This window comes from Pelodiscus sinensis, chromosome 6 (assembly GCF_049634645.1).
Source record: "Pelodiscus sinensis isolate JC-2024 chromosome 6, ASM4963464v1, whole genome shotgun sequence".
NCBI classification, from domain to species: Eukaryota; Metazoa; Chordata; order Testudines; family Trionychidae; genus Pelodiscus; species Pelodiscus sinensis.
The window spans coordinates 2,684,045-2,710,831 of NC_134716.1; the positions used below are offsets into that span (position 1 = coordinate 2,684,045).

Here is a 26,787-nt window from a genome sequence, read left to right on the forward strand (position 1 = left end):
TTATCACCCATGTCTCACATCGGTACCACATGCTGCTAAATACACACGTTTTTGTTCCTAAGCTAATCGCTTTACATTTCCAGATCTTATCCATCGCTTTCAAACTCACTCTTGCTTTCGCTGTTCTAATCGCTGTTTCATTACCTGCTGTTAAATTTGCCTGGTTCTTCTTCTCTAGCATGGTGGAAGCCCAAACTCAGTTCAGCGTCAATCCCAAGACCACAATAATTGTTCATTTGTACAATCTGAAAAACAAAACAAACACATCACTATACAAGGGTACGCCACTGAGGGTGCGTCTACACTGCACCGTTATTTCAAGATCACTAGCGTTATTTCGAAATAACAATGCGCATGTCTACACATATAAAATCGTGAGTGGTATGGAGCAGGTGAATAAAGAAAAGTTATTCATTAGTTCCCATAATATAAGGACAAGAGGACATCAAATGAAATTAATGGGTAGCAGGTTTAAAACTAATAAGAGAAAGTTCTTCTTCACACAACACATAGTCAACCTGTGGAACTCCTTGCCAGAGGAGGCTGTGAAGGCTACGACTATAATAGAGTTTAAAGAGAAGTTAGATAATTTCATGGAGGTTAGGTCCATAAAAGGCTATTAGCCAGGAGATAGAAATGGCGTCTCTGGCCTCTGTTTGTCAAAGGTTGGAGATGAATGGCAGGAGACAAATCGCTTGATCGTTGTCTTCAGTCCACCCCTTCCAGGGCACCTGGCGCTGGCCACTGGGCAGACAGGCTCCTGGGCTAGATGGACCTTTGGTCTGACCCAGTACGGCCATTCTTATATATGTACCCGGCCATTCCATTATTTTGAAATAATTTTTAAATAATGGGCGGCTTATTCTGAAATCTGTAAACCTCATTCTACAAGGAATAATGCCTATTCTGAAATAGCTATTTCAAAATAAGGTGTGTGTAGATGCTCCACTGCTGCCCCTCCAAGTTATTCCTCCCCAGTGCCTCCTAGGGCTCTAAATTGAGATAGCATGTCTACATTAGGGAAGCCTGCCCCCAACTAATTTTGAGGCTTCTCTGCAGTGTACACGTGCTATTTCTAAAGAAGCTGTTCTGGAATACCTACTCCAGAACAGCTTATTTCAAAATAGCCGTGCAGTATAGACATACCCTGAGACTCAATCGTACAACAGCAGAGGTTCCCATATTGAGAGGATCCCATATTGGCATGCAACATTTCGGTGAAACTGACATCTGTAGATTTTTTTTTAAGTCACTGCACACACAGCAACTGAGGAGTATATTTTCTTACACAGATAGCCCTTGTACAAAAAACAACATTAACATGAAGATAAGGTTGAGAGTATTGACCAGGAACTTGCAACTGAAGAACACTGTGAGGTTTCTGTAATTACCCCTCAGCCAAGCATTCCAGTCCTGGGAAATTTGCAGTTCATAAGGTTACAGTTAAGAAAAAACCAAACATGGTAAGTTATCGACATACAGAGTTAAAGAACCTAAACCATCTTAGCTCCAGCTAGGGATACCACTTAATAACCAGATGACGAGGACTGAGAAATTGCTGTGTTCATAGTCCCAGATCAACTCATGTTTTCAAGATTTATTTTCATATTTCCCTTTACGGTATCACTATAGGGGAGAACCTGGCAACTTGTTTGTGTATGGAAGGAAGCATTAAATAGTATCACCATCATGGTTGTCCCCCATGTACTGTGCTTTGGGTTTTTCCATTAACTGAACTGTGGAGACTTTTTTGAATAATCATCCACCAGTCTTCTCTTTGTCTCTTTGATCTTATTCATGCCTTAATAGGTCTTAAAACAACAAATCCCAGGGTTATATCTGCAAACGACATTCTTCCTTTCCCAAACAATGTTGTGATCTGATGTCGTGAGAGCCTGTCCAGCAAGATTTGCACTTCAAAGTAGTAAGGAAAACTGTTAATTTGAAGTTTAACTGAACCTCCCCCTAGTGATGTCTAACAGAACTTTAGCAATCCACTTTCTGGATTGTTTAACCAAGTGTAAGGATGCCAATTCCAATACAGGGGGTTACATATAGCTTTGATCTTCCTTCAGAGAGCTTTTTCTCAGCTGAACCTGCTTCAGAAAGCAGACCTGACTGTTTCTCAATGATCACTTGTAATCAGTTACGTTCCCAGTTAGGTCAGGGTTTGGTTGTGCCAGGAAAATGAGATGTGCCTGGAACAGGATTGCGTCTCATAAAATGGAAAGGGAGGGGTCTGGTAGGAGGGACAAGTAGACTGTATAATGACCACAGGGGGCAGCAAAGGGCCAGAGATGGGATAGCTATAAATAACCCCATTGGGCCAGCAAGGGACAAGGGTGGGGAAAGGGACAGCTCTAGTATATATTTCAGAAAATTTGTGCGCGCGCCTGTTGATCTATGTGTCTGTCTATCCCCCCAGCTGGGGGACATGCACCCCTCTCCCCTCCACTGTAGTCCCCTCTCCCTGGGGAAGCCGCACACTGATCCCCTTTTCCCCAGCCTCACCTCAGAGCAACGATTTGAATGAAGAAAACCAAAACTTATTTGAGTTAAGGACCCAAGCAAAGCCAGGTAAGTCTTCTAGTTAATACACAAAATATCTTGTGGAACTAATCTCTTACTTGAAGCTTTTAGAACTGTACTCAAAGAAGCATGTCTGGTTTACCTTCTTCATGCACAGGCATAGCGAATGGGCTGAGCAATAATTATTACAGCACGGGGAACAGAAAAGGGGTGCGGAAATAACAGACAATTCCCAACCAGCTTTGGCATACTAGCATCCATCTTCGAATAAACCAATCGGGTTTAGAAAACTCCATGGTGAAATACCTTTGGAGGTTCCGGTTCCAGAATAACATTCTCTGCACTTTCAACAACCTCCTGAGCATCTAGAAGGATGGTCCAGCGATCCATAAAGACATGGTCAGCTTCATCTACAGACACCAGAATGGAGTAGGGGTCTTCCCCACTGTAACCAGCTCCCCAGCGAAGCACCCTCCCTAAATCATTACCTGGACAAGACAAAAGCAAACTGTTATCTTCTTTAATGACCCAATGGGCGGAATGAAAGATAAATCCCCTCTAATCACTCCAACCGCCAGGGCACTAGCCAATAATCACAGCTTTCCAGCAGTAAAACTGTACAGAACATGTCAATTTAAACACACTCAGAAAGCCTGTAAGTAAGCTCTTCTGTAGGTGAATCCTTAAACATATCGTGTACTGCGTTCTGTAAGACATGCGCGCAAAACAGGAATATTTATACGTCACCTGAAAATTTCCTCTCCTTAGCAAGGTCAGAAGGTCTGTTACAAAGGGTCCACAGAGTGATTAGCTTTCAGCTTGCTTGCGAGCGGAAGTGGACCAGGAAAAAGGAGCGTAAGCTTCCCTTTGAAGTTCCTACTGGTTGAGACAACTTCCACCCCTGTGCTAATGCCACCTTATTTCCCCACATTAGAACTTGGGATGATACTATTTTGCAAGTTTCTCCTGCTGACATTTATGGGAATAACTTGCCCAGATAAAATAATCGTGAAACTTTGGATATCAACTTCCATCTATATCGTAGAGATCCATTTTGTCTGCACAATGGGCCAGATCCTATGGTCCTCAGAAACTGAAGAAAGGCAATTTTCAAGTAAATTATCCTGTTATTTTCTAGCATGCCATTGTCTCTAGATCTGTTACGATGAGCTTTTTACAGCAGAGACCTGCATGCATCTCCCCTTATCTCCGGTTAGGGTCTTCAATAAGGATGACTCTCCGTGGTTCACACATGGGGAATCCCTTCAGACAATCTTATCCTCTGCGTTCACTTAACGACTGGGAGGAAGGACATTTTGACGTCCGTAGGTCCTTTGACATCTGCCAATCTCAATCTTCTCCCGAAGAGACTGGAATTTTGAGGAACATTTTTTTTTTAATAGCATCACTTGTTCTCTCTCTTTATGGCCATCTTCACTTTCTACCCACGTTCTTCCAAGATGAGGTCTTGTACTTAATGGTATTCAGGAGATCACAGGAATATCTAATACCTCTGGCTTGACAGCCCAGCATGGCACAGCTGGCTAAGGGGAGGACATGTCAGAGTCTTATGGGTTGGCATTAGTCTTGCAGAGAAGAGGTGGGTAAGCCCGAAAAAAAATCACCTATGGCTTGACAGACTATACGCGTGTATGAAAAACACTGGGAACCATTAATCTAGGTAAAAAATGAAGGGTAATCCTACAGGAAAGGACCAAGGAGACCCCAGGCAGATAGGGCCCAGAGGGGCAACCTCAGTTTGTCTACAGACAGAGCCAACTTCCTCAACAGGATGCGCAATTAGGCGCGGGAAGAAGAATGACCAAGTCTCCTCTTTGGCCTTCTCCCCTGAATACCCAACGCAGGAGCACTTCAGAAGAGACAGAGCTGAGGGGAAAAATTCCCCAGCAGGCAGATGCAGGCCTGGAACATGTCGGGCATTTAGATGTCCAGTTGCCAGTCAGAACTTTGAAACCAGAAGGGTGGGATCCATCTAAGAAAATCTCTGGAGTAGGAAGGGTGGGTAGAACCCTACGCCTGGCACTAGGAAGGCAAAGGAAAAAGGGGGGCCTCAGGAGAGGAGGGGGCTCCTCAGCTGCCAGCAACTGTCAAGTCTCCTTTTTATCCACAGGCAGACTGAAGTACCAAGCACACTGGACTGTAGCACAATGGAGAAAGCGTTGGCTACCCTGGGTAGCCATGCTCCGCATGAAACAGAAGAGCCAATGATGTTGATGCACTCCTTCCTCCCCTACCCCGTATCTTATCTGTAAGCAACAGGTCGTCCCCCCACAGTGGTGAGGTAAATGAATTAGAATCTTCTACGTCCTTGTGACATGCAGACTCCTGAACAAGGCGTTTGTCATACAGTCCCAAGCGACAATTTTTTGCCTGTTCGTGATTTTAGTTTCCGACTGTTTTGGTAGCCTAGTTAAGCACGTGCATTTCATGAAAGATTTTCTGCGGCCAGGTAAATACATAACTGTGAGATCCTGGCTGTATACTATGAATACAGGACATAAAACCACCCATCCTTGTGAGTGGATACCAAAGAGGACTAAGCAACCGTGTGGGCCAGGCACGGCCGTAAAACAACTTGCCAAAATGAAGTGAATTCATAAACGATGGAGAGGAAAAAAACGTAAGTCGTGAAGTACGTTTTCATCGGATACATATTTCCCCTCAGGTGGGTGCAGAGAGACCAGATCTATCTTTTAGTTCCACAGGTTGTCCCTTAGCCCACATTTTAGTTGTTAATTATTTTCTGCATGCAATAGGTTGAAGATGCTTAGTTTTATTCCTGTTTTCTAAATAAGCCTGTCAACTCATGCTGAGCTGGATAAGCCACACAATGAGTGTGGGAAAAAATAAGAGTTAATCACTTGCATCTGATAAGCTGTCTGAGTGCTGTGGGAAAATTAGTTGATTCTACTTTCCTCAATTCAGATTTCTAATTCCTCACTTTAAGTTTACATGAATGCTGATGAATCCCCCCCCCCTCAACCAATGCTTCTGAGAGTGATCAAGAGAATTCATTATGAACTAATTAGTCTCAATATATTTGCAGCATCACAGGTTCTATATCAAATTAACCACATTTCAAGTAGTTAAGGTTGCACAATAATTTTCATGTCTAATTTTACTGCAGAAGGACCCTGCCTATAACAGTATTCAGTCAGAGAGGCAGCCCCTAAATCACTGGGGAGCAGGGCGGCTGACTCGCTGGGCCCCAGAGCAAGATTCTGAGGGGGGGGAGATTCCTTGCCCTTGGAAGGGGCGGAGCCTCAGGCAGAAGGGGCGGGGCCTCACGGGCAGCCCTTCGGCACCGCTCATGGCTCCATCATCGATTTAAAGGTCGTGGGGCTTTGGCTGCCTCTGCTGTTGCCATAGCTACGGTAGTCCGCAGCCCTGGGACTTTTTAAATCACCAGGCCCTGGGGCAGCTGCCCCCTTTACCTTCATTCCCTCCATCAGCAGATCTGATGGGGAATAGTTCTCAGAAGATATTCCACAGTCGAGAAACACCCTGCCCTTTTCTCAGATGTAATTCGACAAAAACCAGAATGGCGGGAGGACTGGTGAGCCGGGCAGTCACTGGGGCAAGCAGGCAAGGGAGGTGTGGGTGGAACAGGTCACTCACTGGAGGGAGGGCTCTAACCAAACAGGACCCTAATCCAGGTGAGCGAGCAAGAGGAGGAGTGTGGCTGACACGCACCGCTACCGGCTACATGGAGTACGGAGGAGCCAGTTAGAGAGAAAACAGATCCCACCATTGCACTGGGCCTCTTCAGCAGTAGCCTGTGGGTTTCTGGAAACCTGGATTCAAATACCGTGATAACCAGGATTTTCCGGACTTGCCCAGCCCTGGGTTCATATCACTTCCATCTGCCTGACTCGCTGGCGGGCCTTTGGCCCCGTGATTCTTGCTGGCGGGCCTTTGGCCCCAATACCACGGGTTGCATCCGCGCAGCACATCCACTCCCTGTATGGCTGGGCAATGCCCCATGGGCTATAGCCGTGTGGTGAGTGAGCAGCAAGCGGCCTGCCAGCTGAGAACCATGCAAGGCCAAGGCAGTAAGAGGATTTCTGCAACATGAAAGCCTGTTCAAGGCAGGCCGGGAGAGAAAGAAGAACAATGATGAAATACTCTCAGCTGTTTCCCCCTGGATACATGCCGGTTGCTTGAATGGAACATAAGAAACTACAACAACATGCTTTTCAGGCTGCAAAGCCAGTAAAAGCGCCACTTTGTGAGTAAAGTCTACACGAAACAAAAAAGCTATATTTATATCAATAGGTAGAAGGTTTAACACAAACAAAAGGAAGTTTTTCTTCACATAGCGCAGAACCAACCCGTGGAACTCCTTGCCAGAGGATATTGTAAAGACCAGTACTTGAACAGGGTTCAAAAAAGAACTACTAGGTAAAATCATGGAGGTTACGTCCATCAATACTTACTAGCCAGGATGGGTAGGGATAGCAACCCTAGCCTCTGTCTATCAGGGGCTGGAAATGTTTGACAGGGGAGGGAATCACTTGATTCTCTGTTTTGTTCACTCCCTCTGAAGCACCTGGCTTTGGCCATCGTCAGAAGACAGGATACTGGGCTAGATGGCTCTTTGATCTGACGCAGTATAGCCATTCTTACGTTCTTATTTACTTGCCCCTCCGTAGTTACGGGTGAGTGCAGCTCTCATTGGCCATGGATCGCTGTTTCCAGCCAATGGGAGCTGCAGGAAGCGGTGTGGACCAGGACGTCACTTCCTGCAGCTCCCATTGGTGGGGAACAGTGATCCATGGCTAACTGGAGCCGCAATCACTCATACCTGTGGAGGTGCAGTTATATAGCCCTGGCGGGTCGCCAGCACTGTAACCCTGGCGAATCGGATCTGACCCATGGGCCAGTATTTGCCCGTCCCAGTTTTTGAGCATGTTTAATCGCCTCCCATTAACATTCCTTCAATAAGGCCAGCTTCATTCTGTTGTTTCTCACCTGTTCCTAAAGGTAAGATGGCGACAGAGGGCTCTGAACAGACGAGTTTGTATCTGATTTCCTCCAGCGCACCAAGAACCCAACCAACGGTGCCATCACCTCCACACACCAGCACTCGGAAACGGGGAACTTGAGAGAACGTGTGAAACCTTCATTTAAAAACAAAAGCATAAAAAGATGATTACCCTGTGATGCAGAAAATTATCTGGGACCACCAAAATATTTCCTTTAAAATAACGCAACAGTGTTCTTAGCAATTATTGCTCTTTCCTTCCATCGCTTTCTAGTTGAGAGTCAGGTAAGTTGATAAAACGGATAATAATAAAACTTAGAACCATCAGAGTAGTTTTCTGCTTGGCACACATGAAGTTGTATTCCTCGCTATGTTTCCCTATAGCCAAATGTGACAGCTGAGTTCTGCCCCCAACCTGAGAGATCCAACCACACACACACACACACACACACACACACACGTCTAAATTCTTAAAATGTGTTGATTCCATCTTTAAATGGAAGTTGACAACACCACTGCCATTCATGTTGCACACAGTATTTTGTTATTAAATATTGCGTATTTCTTCGTCCGCTGGCACACACTGCTGAGGCTGTCAAAATCAGAAGGGGCTATTTCTAGACAACTATGGATTCATAAAAAAAAATCAGATTCTACATGGGAAACAATACTTTTCAACCCTACCAATCAAGGCACTTTATATGGGAGTTTATTATTCTTCCCATTTTACAGGTGGAACAATGAGGCTCAGAGAAGTCAATGTCTTTCCCACAGTAACAGAGAAATACTGCAGCTAACAATAGATACTATGGCCATAATGTTGACAGTCATGATGTCTAAATGAACCATAGAATTCCATGGTCCAGATAGAAACCGGCACTGCTTATTTTTTACTGCCTGTTCATTATGTACTGTTGAATTCATTAGCACTGGATGAAGGCAAAATAATAAACTCAACCTTCTGAGAGTTTTATTTCAAGGCACTGGAGTCAATTTAGGCAGTACAGAAATAAAGAATAATGCAGTAGGCTACAAAAACCACATTATTCCATTACAAACAGCAGGCAATGCTATTGCTCACTGGTAATTAAACTGTGGGGTTTTTTTGTAAAATAACTAAAACATTGCTTTTGTTTTCCCCCGGCTCTTAGAAATGGAGTTACCATGTCTGAATAATCAGCTCCTGCTACATTTCTGCAATTGTAGACAAATTCCAAGAGATATTATATTCTCCTATTATCTGACATTAAGAATGGCTGGAAATAGTGGCAAAAATTATGTGACAGCAGTGTTGCTCAAAGTCTTCTCTTCCCTCCCTCCCTTCTCCACCAGTAGTTATTTGAATGGCAGCAAGGTCCATATGCTCCCATCTGGGTTTGGACCCTATTGTGCTGGACCCTAACAAACACATCAGAAACAATTCTGTCCCTCCCTCATTGTGAAACTTGAAATTTTACATTTGTTTTTAAAACAAGGACCATAACTTCTAAGGTGATCAATCTTCCAGAGTTCAATTTAGTGGGTCTAGTAAAGGCTCACTAAATCAAATGCTGAGGGCACCCTCATCGATGCCAGAACTCCTCAATTCTCAAGGAGTAGAGTAAGGGAAGTAGATAAAAGAGTTTGCTCTCATCAACCTCCTGCTGTGGAGATGGTGCTAAAGGTCAAATTAAGGTGCATTGACTCCAGCTACACAATTAACTTAGCTGGAGTTACATCTCTTAATTCTATCTTTCAGGTATGTATGGACAAGGCCTAAGAGGTGCCCTTGGTATATTTCTCATACAAGCATTACAGGAGTAAATAAAATGCAGTGGAGGAAAGTTTAACTACTGTGTGTGTGTGTGTGTGTGCGCGCGCGCACATGCGCCACAGAGATCTAACAAGTAGCAGTAAAGTGCTATTTTTGGGGATACTATTCCATTAACAAAAGAACTATTGTGATAAAAGATTTACCCAGGCAGTGGGCCTCCATTAGTGAGTTCAAAGACCTGATGAGGATTTAGCAGTTTTCTAAAACTGTAGAGTAGATCTCGGCCTTTCAGGCCTCCACTTTTGGGATTCACAAACACAAGTAGTGGACAGCAGACCTGCGGCAGCTTGGAGTGCTGGGAGATAAAAAAAAAAAAAAAAAGGTGTTAATCTACCATGTGCACATTTTTCGATTACAGTCTTCCAAGAATACCCACTCTCAATCCTTTAATAACAAACCCACAAGCAACAGGTCACCAGGTAACTTGGATGCACAGTCGATTTAGCTTACTGGAAAAGTAAAGTAGCACAGTTAACTCGGCCATACGATAAAAATTAATTCATTACAGGACACAACATTCCCAAGGCTCTTAACAGGTTCAAAAAATAACTAGATAAATTCATGGAGGATAGGTCCAAGCAATGGCTATTAGCAGGACTCGCCAAGTGGCGGCGAGCCTCCTCGCCAGCTGTGCGGTTTTGCGAGGTTCTGCGCATGCGCAGATCTTTCTGCACCAGCTCTTCCAGGTTGTAATCTACTCGCCATGGGTGAGTAGGTTACATTATTTGTCGAGCCCTGGATGGGTAGGAATGGTGTCCTTAACCTGTAGGAATGAGTGACGGCAGGGATCACTTGACGGTTACTTTTTCTGTTCATTCCTTCTGGGGCACCAGGCAGTGGCCACTGTTGGCAGACAGGATACTGGGCTATGTGGACCTTTGGTCTGACCCCATCTGGTCGTTGTTATGTAGGCAGGCATATCTGGTTCTGTGGCGGACTGAATCACATTATGACTCTACAAATACAGCATCCTGTCTCCAAGACTAGATAGTACCTGATGCTTCAGAGAACGGTGCAAGGAGACCCGAACTGGGTGGGGCTAGGGAGTGACCTGCTAACAGGAAATAATTTTTCCTCAACCCCCTTCAGTGACAGACTGTCTCATGCCAGGACACATGAGGTTTACTGTATCATACAAATCTGGGGGATTTTTTTCTCCCTTGATAATGTAATTGTTACATTGGGCTCCATGCTTCTCTCATCAAGCAGCTGATAGAGCCTCCACTGCTTGTCGACGGCAGCTTGAAAAGTGAAGGTCTTTCCCACCCAACAGCAATCCAGGAAAACACAAGGGGCATGACGCAACCACTAAAATCTACCTTTCTTACTCAGACCTTTGAAAGCCTGACTAGGCCCCGCCAAAAAGGTCCTGTGTCATCACACTTGAATAATAGATACCGGGGAAGTTTTAAATACGCTTTGTTCTGTCTCTCGCTATCCCCACAGCTAACCACTGAAAGGAAGGGACTGGAGTAGCTGGGGCTACGACTCTCTTCTAACCTCAATCTCAGAGAGGTAGCCATGGCAGCTGAGAGACAAACAGATTTACTAGGCCAGGAGTTTTCATGGGTAGAACCCACTTCATCAGATGAGTTGGAGTGGCAATTATAGAATCCTGGGGATATACAAAGGCAGTAGAAGTTACCTCTCAATTGTAGGGCCAGTGTTAACGAGAAGTCATCTCCTTCAAGACAGGCCCAACAAGGAAAAAACAGAACACCCCTAGTCATCACCTGCAGCCCCCAGCTCAAACCCCTCCAGCACATCATTGACAATCTACAGCCTACCCTGGAGAACGATCCCTTCCTCTCGCAGGCCTTGGGAGATAGGCCAGCCCTCGCCTCCAGACAGCCCACCATCCTGAAGCAAACACTCACCAGCAGCCACACCCCACACCCCGGATACGCTCACCCAGGAACCCACCCCCTGACAAACCCCGCTGCCCACTCTGCCCACACAGCCATACAAGCGACGCCATCGCAGGACTTAATCACATCAGCCACCACATCAGAGGCTCATGCCACTGCACATCCTCTAACGAGATCTACGCCATCAAGTGCCAGCAACACCCCTCTCCCACGGATATTCGCCAAACCAGGCAGTCTCTGCACCAAAGATAAATGGACACGAATCAGACATCAGAAAAGGTAACACACAGAAATCTGCAGAGGAGCATTTTAACCTGCCTGGGCACTCAGTCGTGGATTTAAAAGTAGCTGTTCTTCCACAAAGGAATTTTATCACCCAATTACAGAGGGAGCCGGTGGAACCGGAGTTCATCGGGCAGTACGTTCACCAGAGGGGATGCAGGGTGTGCGTGTGTGTGTGTGCGCGTGCGTGCGTCGTTTATGACAATGCGGGCGCTTAATGCAGTAGGTTAGATTTAGGTAAGGAACAAATGCAAGCAACAAAATACTGGGATGTTTTAAACCAGCTCTCAAATGACTGTCCAAACACCAGATGGCCCCAAGCTATCTTGTTTTCATTTCATTTCATTCAGCCAGGCCTGAGAGAAGGGTAACTTCCACAGACACACAAAGATGGAGGAATGTACAGAGAAGCTGCTCCTTTGTTTTGCTGTCAGGCATTTTCAACGGAAAGTTCACAAACGGAAATGTTTGCTGGGGCCCTCTGTTCATGGTCATTTGCATTCACTAACGGGTGACCGTTGAGAGAACAGCCACTTAGCCTCAGGCTGGAAGGAATGATGCATGAGGAAAGAGGAAACGAACTCAACTTTCTGTGGTTTGGCTAAACCATTAAAGGAGTCCTGACACCAGACTACAAATATCTGAAGGGTTGCAATACCTAGGAAGGGAAGAAACTCGCTCCCACGTAATATGGGATTGCAATGAAGAGTAATGAGATAAAACGAAGGTATGGAAGATGCAAGCTGAATATGAGGAAGTATTTCCTGACACCGATACGTTTGCCAAGATTTTCACAAGCAAAGAAGAACATTGGGTGTCCCAGTTCTGGAGTTCCTACCTTGAGATCTTACAAGTAGGGTTGCCAGGTGTCTGGTTTTCGCCCAGAGAGTTGGGTATTTATTTTTTTTTAAACTGGACAGAAGGCCAAAAGAGAATACCGGAAACATAAAATGTCCAGTATTTTCTGTTTTCCTCGGACGGAAGGCCAGTGGTGTCTGCGAGGGCGGGGGGAGCTAGGTAATTTAAAGGCGCAGTGACCTCTTTTTTTTTTTGGCTCAATTTGTCCCTGCCTGTTTGGGATTTTTTGTGAAAGTATCTGGCAACCCTACACAAGCGCTGGTTTTTCAGAAGGCATGGAGTGCCTGAGCGCTGACCTCTGTAGCTTTCTCAAATCACTGATCAGTACGAACATTTCTGTCGTTTGCAGATGAGTCTCCAAAGGGACCCCCGCAGACGACAGCCCCTTTTCACTTGGGGCTTGTATAAGTAAAATGGACGAGACCTTGGAAACATGAGTGCAGGTAACAGTCCTGCACTAGCACGGAGACAGCTTTTCTACCTACAGCTGCTAAGATTCTTAATCTAGAGGATAATTAGCAAGCACTGCCAACGCCAATTTGAGAGTTTATGCAAATAAGGACAATTTAGGTTGTCAAAGTGTAAAGACAGACACAGGACTGTAGAGGCTGAGTGTGCTATGGAGGCCTTTTAGCACATTAACCTATTCATCAAGGGTAGGAAGAGGCAGAATTACGTATCCCAGAAGTCACATAGGACAATAACTATCTGGTGCATGGTGAAAACCAGCTAGTTATATGTAAGCTGAGCAGATGGGTGAGCTTCCCACATTATATAGCAACAATTGTGCTAACTAAGAAATGCTTTCGGGGGGGAGGGGAGGGAAGAGAAGAAAAGTCAAAGGATCGTATGTAAATATACAAGAACTTGACATATCTTACTAATGCCCCAGCTAAGGCCTTGGGAAGGATGCATCATTTTCAGTCATTTAAAACTTCCTCCACAAGATGATTTTTTTTTTATTGGTGGGGCTGATATTTCTCATTCTTGGTATCAAGCCCGGAAGAAATTAAAAATACTCTTATAAATGTAACTCGCTGCTTGACTTATCCACATGGGAGGGGAAAGCTGTGTCAAGTGTTAAAAGAATATTTCAGACACTTTCTCTGCTTTGTAGCTCAAGACTTTTAAACACGGCGCACTAGGCAAGTACCTTTTCACGACTGAGGCTGAGAACTTGTGCTTTTAATTTTTCTTCTCAAGAAAGCCAGCTTTTAAATATATTGTGGACTACGGATGTTAACTAGCGATTAATTTACTAACTGAGTAGTCGATGGAATTTCCTGACTAGTCAATAGGCACTTCCGCGTTCCACCTTTGAAATGTACAAGAGTCCCAGCAGGACTCTGGTAGAGGTAGCAAGAGATGGGGGGAGCAACTAGTCGACTATTCTGTCAACTAATCCTTTACATCCCTACTGTGGACATTTTAAAACAGCATAGGAGGCATGTACTTTCTATTACGTTCCTTAATTATTAGAAATTAATAAATACAGAATTGTATGTTAAATGTGCACATTCAAAAATTAACTGAAAGCCTGATTGTCTAGCAGCATTACCGACACTTCCACTGTTTGCTAAGCTCTTAGAAGACATTGAGAGGTAAATTAGAGCTAAAGAACAGCACAGAACACAGAGCCAGGACTGCTGGCTGTAAACAAACTTTATGGGACCACCGGAAACTTGGCCCCACCCACAACAACTGGACGTCTGGCTAACTAAAATGATGCCAGATCACAGATGTTGCCAGACCAGAGTCTGGTGGACTAGAGAGGTTCAACCTGAACAGGTAATCATCATCAAGATACCAATTTGGAGTTCATTCTCACAGAAAGGCTTCGACAGCAGAATGCTAGTGGGGAAGAAACTCTCTCAAGCGTGTTCTGCATAATGCTTAACGTGATCCAAATCGGACGATCTGCAGCAAAATTAAGCAGTATAGTACTCAACTCCTATCTGCAAAATGAAGGCAGCTTCAGCCTCTCTTTCGAGTCAGGATGAAGCCGTTCCATGCAAACTCGTTACCCTGATTAGGACTGGGAAGCGCAGTGCCACAGAGCTCTCAGGGGTACATGTCTCCTTTTGTTTTGGTGCAGATGACTGTGCCGTTTGTCACCCTGGCGTTGCAGAATTGTGTGTAATCCCTTAGTGAAGGCCAAATGGGAAAATATGAATTACTGTTTGTTACTCCACAGAATGGAATATGTGACTCACACAGTCTTGTGTAGGATTTTTCCCCTTTTATCCTGTCTTTGATATGATGCTTGAGAAGAAATTTGCAGAGGGGTTTTGCGCTGGCTGGTGTTTAGTCAGAAACTTATTGCTTATCCGCCAGAGATAGCTGCAGGGGCGTGATTTACATGCTATGGCAGTCACCACAAGTGGTTTTTATTATCAGGATTAGTAGGCCGTGGTTTTGTGCTGTGGCAGATTTGTTACTTGTGTTCATCCCAGTTCTGCTGCATATCGGGCATAGCCGTGTCTGGTGGCAGCGGAATGGAACGCCTCACAGTAAATGAATCCAAAAGGTTCTGCCCGACAAACTTTCCCCAGCAGAGGCAGACCAGAAATTCCCACCTGCAACCCAAGAGGGCATTTACACATGCAGAAGCTCTACGTGAAAGGTGGTTTGGCGCCCCACAGGTCTGGGTCAGGATAGGAGGGATAATCTTAGCATCTTGTAACTTTCACCTAATTCTTCATAATTACAGGTCCAGAACAGCGGGGCTTGGCAAGTGACAGCACGGGGATAGGTGTATATTTTGCCATGTTGCAAGGGGATGAGCTCTCTGCAATAATGCAGCTGACTCGGCTCCCCAGGATGGCCCAATTCTGCCGGTGAAGACATTTATCTAAACAGTTAGGACCCAGCACAATATCGTTAGGCCAAACTGGTTGCTATGCACCTTACTTCCTTGCTTCAGGTCACACTCCAGCATGCGATTCCTTACCCCCCTCTAACTCCGTTGGTCAAGTACTATTTTTCAAGACAACAAAATGAGGTGGAGGGGAACGGACTGCCTAGGGAAGTCTTGAAAGCTCCTTCGCTGGAGGTTTCCAAGGAGGAGCTCGATCTTAGGACTAGGGAGGTTAAATATCGGTTAACTGAATAGTTGATTAACCTCACAATTCTTATCGGTTAGTCGATTACTCTGTAGTCCCCAGGAGTGGGGCCAGAAGCCAGTGCACTCCAGCCCCACTCCCAAGGAGCCCCCTGCCGCCTCTGTATCAGAGCCAGCAGAGTGGGGTGCCAGACGGGAGCTGGTCCACAAGGGGAGCCAGTTTAAAAACTTGTTGCCCCGCGCTGCTGCCTCTGATACAGAGGCAGCAGCACTGGATGGCAGCAGCCTCTGTCTAGGGCAGGGGCTGAGCGCCCGGACCCAGCACAAGCCAGAACTGAACCTGGCTGCCTGCCCACCTGGATCCTTGTACACTTCAAATGCACATGGGGGTAGGTCCCAGACCTGGCACAAGCTAGGAGAGAGCTGAGCTGCTGGCCAGCCTGCTAAAAAATTTACTGGCAGGTGGGGGGGCGGGGCGGGTAATGCGTGTAGTCTATAGTATTAACCTATCCACTTTTGCTTATCGGTTAATCAACTACAATATTACATCCCTACTTAGGATCAGTATTAGGATTTATATTCCTGATCTCAAAGGACTCCACTCTAATGTGCATAATTCGTGTGTCTAGACTAAAGGGTTTTGTCAACAAAAGTGGACTTTTGTCGACAAAACTGTACCTGCATCTACACTACCACCGAGTTCAGACGAATTAACGTCGACAGAATTCGGCAGTTTTGTCGATGGCAGTAAACCTTATTCTACGAGGATTAACGCCTTTTGTCGGCAGAGTCCTGCTGACAGAAGGCATTATCGCATCTATACTGTTCTTTGCGTCTACACTCTCATAGCGGCTTGCTTTGTCGACAGAACTGGATGTCCACAAGAGCCAGTAGTCTAGACGTACCCAATATCAGGAACCCTTGGGCACAGCTATTCTAGCCAGGCAAACATTTCAGACAAATAAACTGCCAGCCCCCTTCCTTATTCAACCTAGGAAAGCCAATCACTGGAAATAACCAACTTTTCTCTCGTTTGAGACCGAATACAGATTTAGAACCCAAACAAATAGCTTTTTCCTTTGGAAATACACCCGGTGATTTCACGGAGCCTATTGCTCAGGTAAGGAGCTTGAAAAGATTTTGCTTTTTGTTGTTGTTTTTTAGAAACGTCTTTGCAAACAAACCAGCGCCCTTGCAGACTGTTGTCAGTTCCATGCTCGTGCAAAGTTTCCCTTTGCAGAGCTTTTTGAAGGCACACATTTTTGAGGTAAAAATGAGCTAAGATGACTCATTTTAATGACATCTGGTCTATAGAAGGGGAGGACTTCAGATCTGGAGGTGGTTAAAGCACTGTTTCTTTTTAATAACGATGAAGTACTCTTTGTAGACTTACCCAAAGTAATTGTGATTTATGCTCTATTTTAGAAGCGCCGTCACGTTATCTACATTAGTTCAAACGCAACTTTTCAAAAAGGATTCTCTTCTTTTAGCCATTGTTTGTATTACCATCATAGAAACACTGTTCTCTTACTAATTTTGTATAATTTGGCAAATACAGATTTTTCTCTTGCAGTTCTAAAGAAGCTTGGAACTATCATCTTCCTTTTGTTTAGCCATCGCACTGATGTCAACAACAAAGTGGCTGTGTCATATCCTTTGCATGCCCTCGAGGGCACTGCAGTCTGATCACACTATTTTTTAAAATGTAGGTCCTACATCAACTACATTACTGTATTAAAATAAGCTCACTAACCTGTATTCCTTTCCCCTTCCTCCCCTGCCACCCCCTTCCTGCCATCTCAACAGCTCCTTAGAATCGGAAAGCTATTACAAATTAAAAATATTATTAGCAATATTTATTTGGCAGCACACAGAGGATGACAGACTGGCCTTTTCAAGTCAGTTTATATTTTCTGCGATGACTTGCAGTTTGGATCAGAAAAGTTACTGGTCCGTCGGTATGGTTTACGAATAAAGCTCTTCCATCAGGCATTTTAAGACTCAGAAAAGCCTCTAGGATTATCTATTCTGAACCCTGGGCCCAGGGAATTTCACCAAACGATTCCTGCAGCTAGCCCACAACTTCAGCTTGAGCGACAGCCTAGCTTTCAGACAGACAACCAATCCTCAATCTAGCGTCTTCAGCCTGTGATGAAGGATTCACTGCATCACTTCATGGAGTGGATTTCACAGAAAAGTACTGAATTACGGATATGCAACAGTAAGAAAGGAAACGGCGTATTTCACAAGTTTACCACAGAACTCTCACTTTGCTTGGGTTACAAAGGGCAGCACTGAGTTAGCGCTCTTCCTTTTCTCTTTCAGGCAGGGCCTCTTTAGAAAAAAACCTCTCCAGAGTCCATTGTAAGCACCCGTCAGAGGTGCCACAGAACATCACGTGATGCATCTTCCATCTAGCCTTCTGAACTGCCAGCCTCTACGGCCTGGCAAGGGAGGAGCCAAGGAACAGACCCTCTGACTAATTTCAATGGCTTTATAGAAAGATGCTTGCTCCATCTTAAACTACTTTTTGGACTGTTCACTGGAATACTGTGGTAAACTTGTGAAAAACCCAAGGATTGGTTCTAGAGTCAGTTTTGTTCAACATCTTTATTAATGATCTGGATGAGGGGATGGATTGCACCCTCAGCAAGTTCGCAGATGACACTAAGCTAGGGGGAGAGGTAGATATGCTCTAGGACAGGGATAGGGCCCAGAGTTACCTGGACAGATTAGAGGATTGGGTCACAAGAAATCTGATGAGGTTCAACAAGGACAAGTGCAGAGTCCTGCACTTTGGAGGGAAGAATCCCAAGCATAGTTACCAGGCTGGGGACCGACTGGCTAAGGAGCAGTTCTGCAGAAAAGGACCTGGGGATTACAGTGGAGGAGAAGCTGGATATGAGTCAACAGGGTGCCCTTGTAGCCAAGAGGGCTAATGGCATAGTAGGTTGCATTAGAGGGAGCATTGACAGCAGATCTAGAGAACTGTTTATTTCCCTTTATTCGGAAGTGGTGAGGCCACATCTGGAGTGTTGTGTCCTGTTCTGGGCCCCTCACTACAAGAAGTATGTGGACGCATTGGAGAGGGTCCAGTGGAGGACGACCAAAAAGATTAGGGGGCTGGAGCATATGACCTACGAGGAGAGACTGAGGGAGTCGGGTCTATTTAGTCTGCAGAAGCGAAGTGAAGAGTGAGGGGGGGTTTGAGAGCAGCCTTCAACTTCCTGAAGGGAGGTTCCAAAGAGGATGGAGAGAGGCTGTTCACAGTAGTGAGGGATGGCAGAACAAGGAGCACTGGTCTCAAGTTACAGTGGGAGAGGTCTAGGTTGGATATTAAGAAAAACTGTTTCCCGAGGAGGGTGGGGAAGCACTGGGCTGGGTTCCCTAGGGAGGGGGTGGACTCTCCATCCCTAGAGGTGTTTAAGTCTCAGCTTGACGAAGCCCTGGCTGGGTTGATTGAGTTGGGGTTGGTCCTGCCTTGGGCAGGGGGCTGGATCGATGACCTCATGAGGTCTCTTCCAGCCCTAGGATTCTATGACGCGGTAGAGGTCCGCTAACGACTATCGCTTAACTCAGCAGGCAATCATAGCGGAAATCCTTGTTGATATCATTAGCTCTCTGCATTAAAAAAGCTCCAAAGGAACGCGGCACATTTACAGCCACGCGGCACGGTCAGCCGCCCCACGAGTGAGAACACAGAGCAGTCACTCGAAGAAGAAACAAAGGTTGTGTCTACACTGCAGTGAGGAGCCTGTGGCTGGGCCCATCCTGGCTGACCTGGGCTAATGGGCTGCTTAATGGTGGAGTAGATATTTGGGCTTGGGCTGCGATCCAGGCTCTGGGACCCCGCCAGTGTGCAACATTTTAGAGTCCAGACTCCAGCACGAGCTCAAAGGTCTATACTGCGATTAAACAATCCTGTAGCCAAGTCAGCCAGCGGAAGGCTGCCGCAGGGTCTAACAGCAGGGTAGCCATACCCAAAGAGTCCTCTGCTCGCCCCTCCCTCAGGAGAAAAGCATCCCGCCTGGGGTGCACCACAACACTACATGCTACAAGGGGACAAATACGGGGATTCTGCCACTCAACATAGGCAAGACCAACCAAGAGTCGGCAGGTCTATCCCAGAGCTACCCAGGAACCAAGCCTAGAGAACACCGAAGCAACTTGGATGGAGCTGCCGCAGGACAGGAATTCCACCTCATTTGAATGATCGTGAAAAGAATGCAGGGAGAACGATGAGAATTGCTTTTCACTCCTTTCTAGCTTTGTCACTACCCTCACATCACATTCAGCACTTTGCGATCAGTATCAACATACATCCCTTCACATATCAAACCGTTTTCACACCTTGCTCTAGGAAGAGAGCCTGGCTTTTTCGTACACACTATGTAACTTAAAGGTCTTACCAGAACTTCAGGAAGCACAGTGGCAGTAAGCTGTTTGTCATTGATCATTGTGTCTTTAGCTAGCATATATATTCTTTCAGCTTCGGAAAAACACGAAATTTCAAGTACAACAGCACCTGTAACAAATGTATTGAAGGAAATCTTTAGTTGCAAATGGACTGCCTTAATAGGAAAGTAAAGTGGGGGGGGGGGGGGGGGTGGAGGGAAGATGACCACGCAAGAAATTTGTTTTACAGTACTTAAGAAAATATAAGAAACTCATCCAGTGTAGTAAATTGATTTCCAATACTGTCAAGTCCAATCAATATCCAATTCAAAAGCTCCCCAACACTGAAAACTAAAAGGAGAAACCAAACCAAAACAGCCTGGAAGGGCATAACAAGTGGGGTTCAACAGGGATTAGTTTTGGGGCCGGTTTTGTTCATAGACTTCATCAACGATTTAGGTAATGGCTTAGAGAGTACGCTTATAAAATGCACAGATGATACCAAGCTGGGAGGGGTTGCGAGTGCTTTGGAGGATGGGGTCATAATTCCAAATGATCTGGACAAACTAGAGAAATGGTCTGAAGTAAATAAGATGAACTTCAATAAAGACAAATGCAAAGTGCTCCACTTCGGGAGGAACAATTCATTTTGCACACAGAATGGGAAGTGACTGTCTAGGAAGGAGTCCTGCAGAAAGGGATCTAGGGGTCAGAGTGGACCACAAGCTAAATTTGAGTCAACAGTGACACTGTTGAAAAAAACAAACCCACCATTATTCTGGGATACATTAACAGGAGTGTTGTGAGCAAGACACGAGAAGTCGTTCTTCCGCTCTACTCTGTGCTGATTAGGCCTCAGTTGCAGCACTGTGTCCAGTTCTGGGCACCACATTTCAGGAAAAATGCGGAGAAACTGGAGAGGGTCCAGAGAAGAGCAAGAAGAAGAAATAAAGGTCTAGAAAACATGAGCTGTGAGGGAAGACTGAAATAACTGCATTTGTTTAGTCTGGAAAAGAGAAGACTGAGAAGAGACATGATAGCAGGGTTTTACAAGGAGGAGAAAGAAAACAATTTCTCCTTAGCCTCTGAGGATAGGACAAGCAGCAATGGGCTTGCATTACAGCAAGGGAGGTTTAGGTTGGACATGAGGAAAAACTTCCTGTCAGGGTGGTTAAACACTGGAATAAATTGCCTGAGGAGGTTGTGGACACTCTATCATTAGAGATATTTAAGAGCAGGTTAGACAAACATCTATCAGGGATGGTCGATATGGTGCTTGGTCCTGCCGTGAGCGCAAGGGACTGGGTTTGATGATCTCTCAAAGTCCCTTCCAGTTCTAGTGTTCTATTCTATGAGTCTTTCAAAGATAACAGATTAGCCTTCTCATGTCCAGTGTATTTATTATTTAAAACTAAAATGCTGGATCTGTGAAACACTGACCTTGAAATTCTGTGGGTATTTTTCTAGGTTTAACGATGAACCAATTCTAACATCTTATTTTTTAAAAGGACAGAATGAGAGGAGGATGTACGGCAATTGCCTGTAACAATTACTGTTGTAGTTATTTGAAATTAACATTAAAAGCTCACTTTTAACAGACACATCTTCATCACAGCCGTACGAAGCATGACACCATCTTATTAAAAATAGGGTTGCAGGAAAGTACAGTGTGGCTTATATAAATACACAATGATTTACATCTGATTTGTAAAGATTTTTGGGTTGATAAGATCGCTAATGCATTCTCTCATCTCTGAGCTTTGAGCAGGTGTCAGAATTTCTGAGGTTGGTACACTTTTACAAGAATGAGCCTGGTTTAAAATCTTAGGAGCTTACCTTGCACTGCGTAAACATGACTCACAGAAAGCAGGTTTGCTGCAAAAATTAAAAGAGCATGTACTTCAGACTTAGGGTACATTAACTGCAAACATTAAAAGCACTTATTTCAAATAAAAAAACCTTCTAAATCGCAAAAAAAACCAGCATCCCCAACTAACCCACTAACACTCGTGCTCTTCCAAAGTTACCTTAAAAGCTGGCAATTATTTTTAAAATTCTGTACAAGTAGAAGACAAGACCACCACGGTGTTTAACTTTGAAAAGTAAAAGCTACAGGAGACTGCAAAAAGATCAATTTGTGTACCCAAACAAGCTCCAAAGTGAATTCTCAATACTTTAGGCAGAACAGATCAGTTGTAATAAAGACAAAATTATTAAACGTATACTCCCTTTCACTTCTGAATTAAGCTGCGTTGCCACAATTTGAACTCAATTAACACGCATGCTAGATGACAGATAGTGTTAACGTATCAGTGCACCTCACTAAATTTACCTTCCTGAAGGAAGTTAACTCCCATGCGGTACTCTTGGGGAATGATTAATATAATCTTACGTATGCTTCGATTAAAAAAAATCCTGATTTTCGGCTTGTTACTTTTAAAGAGAACACATTCATTTAGATAGAAAGTAAAGGTATGTTTAAAAAAAAAAAAAAGGATAAAAAGGTCAGTGGAATCAAACATATATAATGCAACTCCAGTGTCCTCTCAAACCACCAGCAAGCCGATCCATTTCTGTTTCTTACACAGAACTGTCAGTAGGTTAAGACAGGAGCAGAGGGGAAAAATTCACTATTTTCAGAGGAAACTAAAGAGGGGGAAAAAAAGCCATTTTTCAAAATGTCATTCGCTTACAAGAGGCCACAAGCATGCACAAAGAAAAACTGAAAGAGGAAGAGCAGAGTTTTACTTCAGCACGTTATTCTATATGTCACATCAGAGCCAGCCTACCCTGGGATGGTACAGGGCAGCCGCTTCAGGCTCACAGCAGCCCCCTCAACTGTCCTATGGATGGGTCTTGAGATGGCCAGAGGATTTATCCGGGGGGAAGCGGGGAGACTGGCTTGTGGTGCTCAGGGGAGGGGGCTTCGGAAAGGGGGCAGGATGGAGCAGGGACAGGGTGTTTCCCCTCGCCCCCCAGGGACAGCCCTATATAAGAATAAAAGTAAAATCAAGGCCTCATAGTCCAAAGATAATACTATTTGACTTACTTTTGATAGCTAATTCCTCCTTGAGGATGTTAGTGTATTCTTCAGCAGAGAGCTGAGGTGGCAAGCCGCCCACAAACAAACGTACCCGCACGACAGATTTATTATTTTCTACCATGTAAAATCTTGTTTGATTCATCTGACGTATTGAAGTCTACAAAAGGAAAGCCAGAATGTGTCATGTTACGAGGTATATCACGGGGAAACCCACAACGCCATTACAAATCAATTCCTCTATCTCTGAAGCAACACCACCCATAACCCGGAATGTGTGTTCTGAAAGAATTACCAATTACAACAATTTATGCTCCTAAACCTATCAACTCTGTTTATGAGCCTATATAGAAGTTACTGCCCCTCAGTTCAATGAAAATTACCCAGAATTTGAGAAAAAAAATTCACGTAGCCACTTGGAAAGCACAAATAAGATTAACTTTTTTTTTTTACCTTTCTTATGTCCCTAAGTCTGCTCAGAATCTTCTCCTGGTTATCCAGCACCATTCGCTGAACTAGAGAAATAAAAACCATGATAGTGTTTTTCTTTTAAAAAATCTGAATTACATAACTCAGTTGAGACGCAAACGCACATAAGAGTACCATTTTAAGGAAATTAACATTGGACCTATGTTTTACCACTTTCTTTAAAATTAAACACGAGTAGAACTATGAAAATACAAGCTACAATTTACGTTCAATGGCAAAACTAGAGAGCTGGTGAAACTTCTCATGCAAATCATTTTTTCACTAAAAAAAGAAAAAAAATTCAGATGTGTCTTCACTGAAATAATTAGCACATTCAGGTTAATTTTGGCAAACTGCTTGGGTCAAATAAAAAATTGCAGTAACTTCACTGTGTCAGCATTTGAAAAATGAAATGTTTCAACTTCTTGTTTTGGAATTTCACGGTTCTCTTGAAAAATTTAAAAGGTTAAACAGGACTCAAAAACAAAATACAACTTTTCTTTCAATCCCATTTAAAAAAAAAAAAAAAAAACCTTTTCCTTTTTGCCAGGGTGGAGGGTGGGGAGGGAGGAGAAACAAAACAAAACAAAACTCCATTTTGGTTTGTCTTTAACTGTTTTTTCCTCTTCCCCCATGAATTTTTGCTTTGGCCACTAACCTAAAAAACCTCCCCATTCTTGCACACCTCTCCAGAAAACACAGCCTTGCTATGTGCTTTCTTTTGGTACAAAGAAGGAAGAATAGAGTACCAAACACAAAATCTATGGTGATGAATTTAAAAACCACAAACATTTCTGATCCAATATTTCAACATTTTTCAGCTCAGAAATATATTCAATCTCTTTCAGTTATTGGACGATGACCTGCACAAATTAAATATGGATGTATTAAAATTAAAATACATAAACTAATACTATAGGACTCAACTACAGTTATTCACTGGGAAGGAAAAGTCTCTCTCAACTTACCTTGCTTACTGCCCATGAGTACTTCTACCAGTTTGAAATTCTGGGGGCTTTCCATCTGCCAAGAGACACCACATTTAGATGTGCAATTTGATAGAAAATAAACTTGACATAGTTTTGTCTTCTTTTAGTGGCTACAATACAACATTAACCAGTGCAAGAAAATTAAGTACTTAAAATTAACCCGAGGCACAAAATAGGTGAGGTAATAAATCACTTCTTTTGGTGAAAGAGGAAAATTGTTGAGCTCCAGAGAGTTCTATTTCAGGTCCAAACATAAAATAAAGCTCTCTGCAGTTCAAACATGTTCCTTTTTCACAGAGAGAAGTAAACCACAAAGGAAGATACCCAATTGTACTTTTTTGTCTCTGGAAAAAGCTTCCCTTTCCATTTCTGTTGTCCGTCCCACACAAAGCCTCTAACATTCTCGTTTCTTAGCCACCAACGCAACCCACAAATCAATCGGCAAGACAGCTGCTGAAGCGCCCTGTTAGTGTTCCCTGCGGAGTGCCCGATGGTGCTATTAAAGCAGTTCTGCCCCGAGGATCTAGCCATGGGGAAGGGAAAACAGCTGTCACAAACAGCAGTGAAAAATGCCAGCCCATCAAGCTAACCAGTGGAAATACAAGTTGCAAGTGAAATGTATTAATTATCTAACAGCTATTGACAGCACAGGTCCACCTTGGAGCGAAATCCTGCTGCTTGTGCAGCAGACTGTTTAAAGTCTTGATGGGGAGGAGAAGGAATATTATCTACCTACCCCAAAATCCTTGCTCAGAACCATTCAATCAGAACAGAAGAGGAACACTCATATCTCTCTCTCTCTCTCACTCACTCACTCACTCACTCACTCACTCACTCACTCACTCACTCACTCACTCACTCACACACACAGCCATCCTCAGTGAGACCAAAGGTCCATGTAGCCCAGTAGCCTGTCTGTTGGAGTGGCCAATGCCAGATGCCCCAGGCAGCTGCTATCCTTACTACTGAAAGAATTGAATAATCTGATTACCCCCCACTACCCTAGTTCTATTAGCTACAGGGGACTGGTGAACACGTACACAATCCGGCATCACAATTGCTATAGAGGAGACTTTTGGGACAAGAAACCTGGGCTTAAACTGCAGCAAAGGAGGTTTAGGTTGGACATTAGGAAAAAGTTCCGAACTGTCGGGGTGGTAAAACACTGGAATAAATTGCCCAGGGAGGTTGTGGAATCCCCATCTCTGGAGATATTTAGATAAGATATTTCGATATTTCGATATTTAGAGTAGGTTAGATAAATGTCTATCAGGGATGGTCTAGACAGTATTCGAAGAAAAAGTACGAAATCCCTACATCACCTAGGTTTACTATAGATGTATTAATTTAGGCTTAGGGTGCTTGGAACTGCTAAGGACTTCAACATCCAAAAGCTTTGGCGAATCATCCATCAAGAGCTGACGTACAAATTCTCCCGCCTTGCCAATTCACCACAGCCTTTAATCGGTTAAGCTTGGCCTTAGTCCAGGGAAGGTAATGCCCGACATTTTGCAAAATACACATTTTCTTTGGAATGAACTCTGAGGATAGTTCACAGGGAGTCCAAAGAAATTCTTAGGAGCTTTACATTGCTTACCTGCCGTCCTAGTAGTGGAAGAACTTCTTTAATTACTGTCTCAGTGGTGCTTTCCTTATTTATCACTAGAGAGATGTATGCCATTCCCACTCTAGACAAAAAATATGTAAAATTACAATCACATATGCAGGGTGGGTTAGCTCAGGATAGGGTACCGAGATCCATCCATCTCCTCCTCCACAATTCCAGCAAGGACAGACATTCAACTCATGAAGCCATTTGGGAGGAAAGATGCATCTATACCATGGAAGTGACTATACACGGATTGGTCTCCTTTCACTCTGGAGGATGCACAAAATACAAAGCCACTTCAGAAGTAAAAAAATAAATCAGATCATATTTAATCATCTCACCTGTTCCTAACACAGAAAAGAATCTGACATTCATCCGTTTTGGTTAATGTCCCCTTTCAAAAAACAAACACTCACAATTAAGCTTCTGCTTGTTATTTGGACACAGATTCAATTAGCTCAAAAAGACATGGCTCCTTGGGAGTGACAAATGCACTAAAACTAATTAAGCTGCGGGATCTGCCTTGATTTTGCAAAGGGACCGGTTGACACTTCAGCGTGCATGATTGAGGGCTACATCCATGGAAGAGTTAATGAAAGGGTCTAGAAACAAAGAAAAATGAAAGCGTAAATCTCAATCAACTTGTGGAACTCCTTGCCAGAGGAGGCTGTGAAGACCAGGTCTGTAATAGGGTTCAAAAAAGAGCTAGATAAATTCATGAAGGTTAGGCCCATCAATGGGTATTAGCCAGGAATTAGGTAGGGATGGTGTCGCTAGCCTCTGTTTGCCAGAGGCTGGAAATGGACGACAGGAGAGGGATCACTTGATGGCTGCCTGTTCTGTTCGCTCCTTGGGGGGCATTAGGCATTG

At 44.2% G+C, this 26,787-nt stretch overlaps 1 protein-coding gene across 2 annotated transcripts in view; it reads right to left on the bottom strand.

Annotated features, from left to right (window-relative positions):
• Window positions 1–26,787, bottom strand: part of DGKQ (diacylglycerol kinase theta) — a 101,216-nt gene that overhangs the window by 18,079 nt on the left and 56,350 nt on the right. For both annotated transcript variants that reach the window (XM_075931293.1, XM_075931294.1), the window contains 10 exons: window positions 25,906–25,996; window positions 24,288–24,342; window positions 23,305–23,366; window positions 22,861–23,011; window positions 21,648–21,686; window positions 19,826–19,941; window positions 9,491–9,642; window positions 7,522–7,670; window positions 2,836–3,017; window positions 145–245 (listed from right to left, as the gene is read on the bottom strand). In XM_075931293.1, the coding sequence (XP_075787408.1) occupies window positions 145–245; window positions 2,836–3,017; window positions 7,522–7,670; window positions 9,491–9,642; window positions 19,826–19,941; window positions 21,648–21,686; window positions 22,861–23,011; window positions 23,305–23,366; window positions 24,288–24,342; window positions 25,906–25,996 (1,098 nt within the window). The remainder of the gene's footprint in view (window positions 1–144; window positions 246–2,835; window positions 3,018–7,521; window positions 7,671–9,490; window positions 9,643–19,825; window positions 19,942–21,647; window positions 21,687–22,860; window positions 23,012–23,304; window positions 23,367–24,287; window positions 24,343–25,905; window positions 25,997–26,787) is intronic.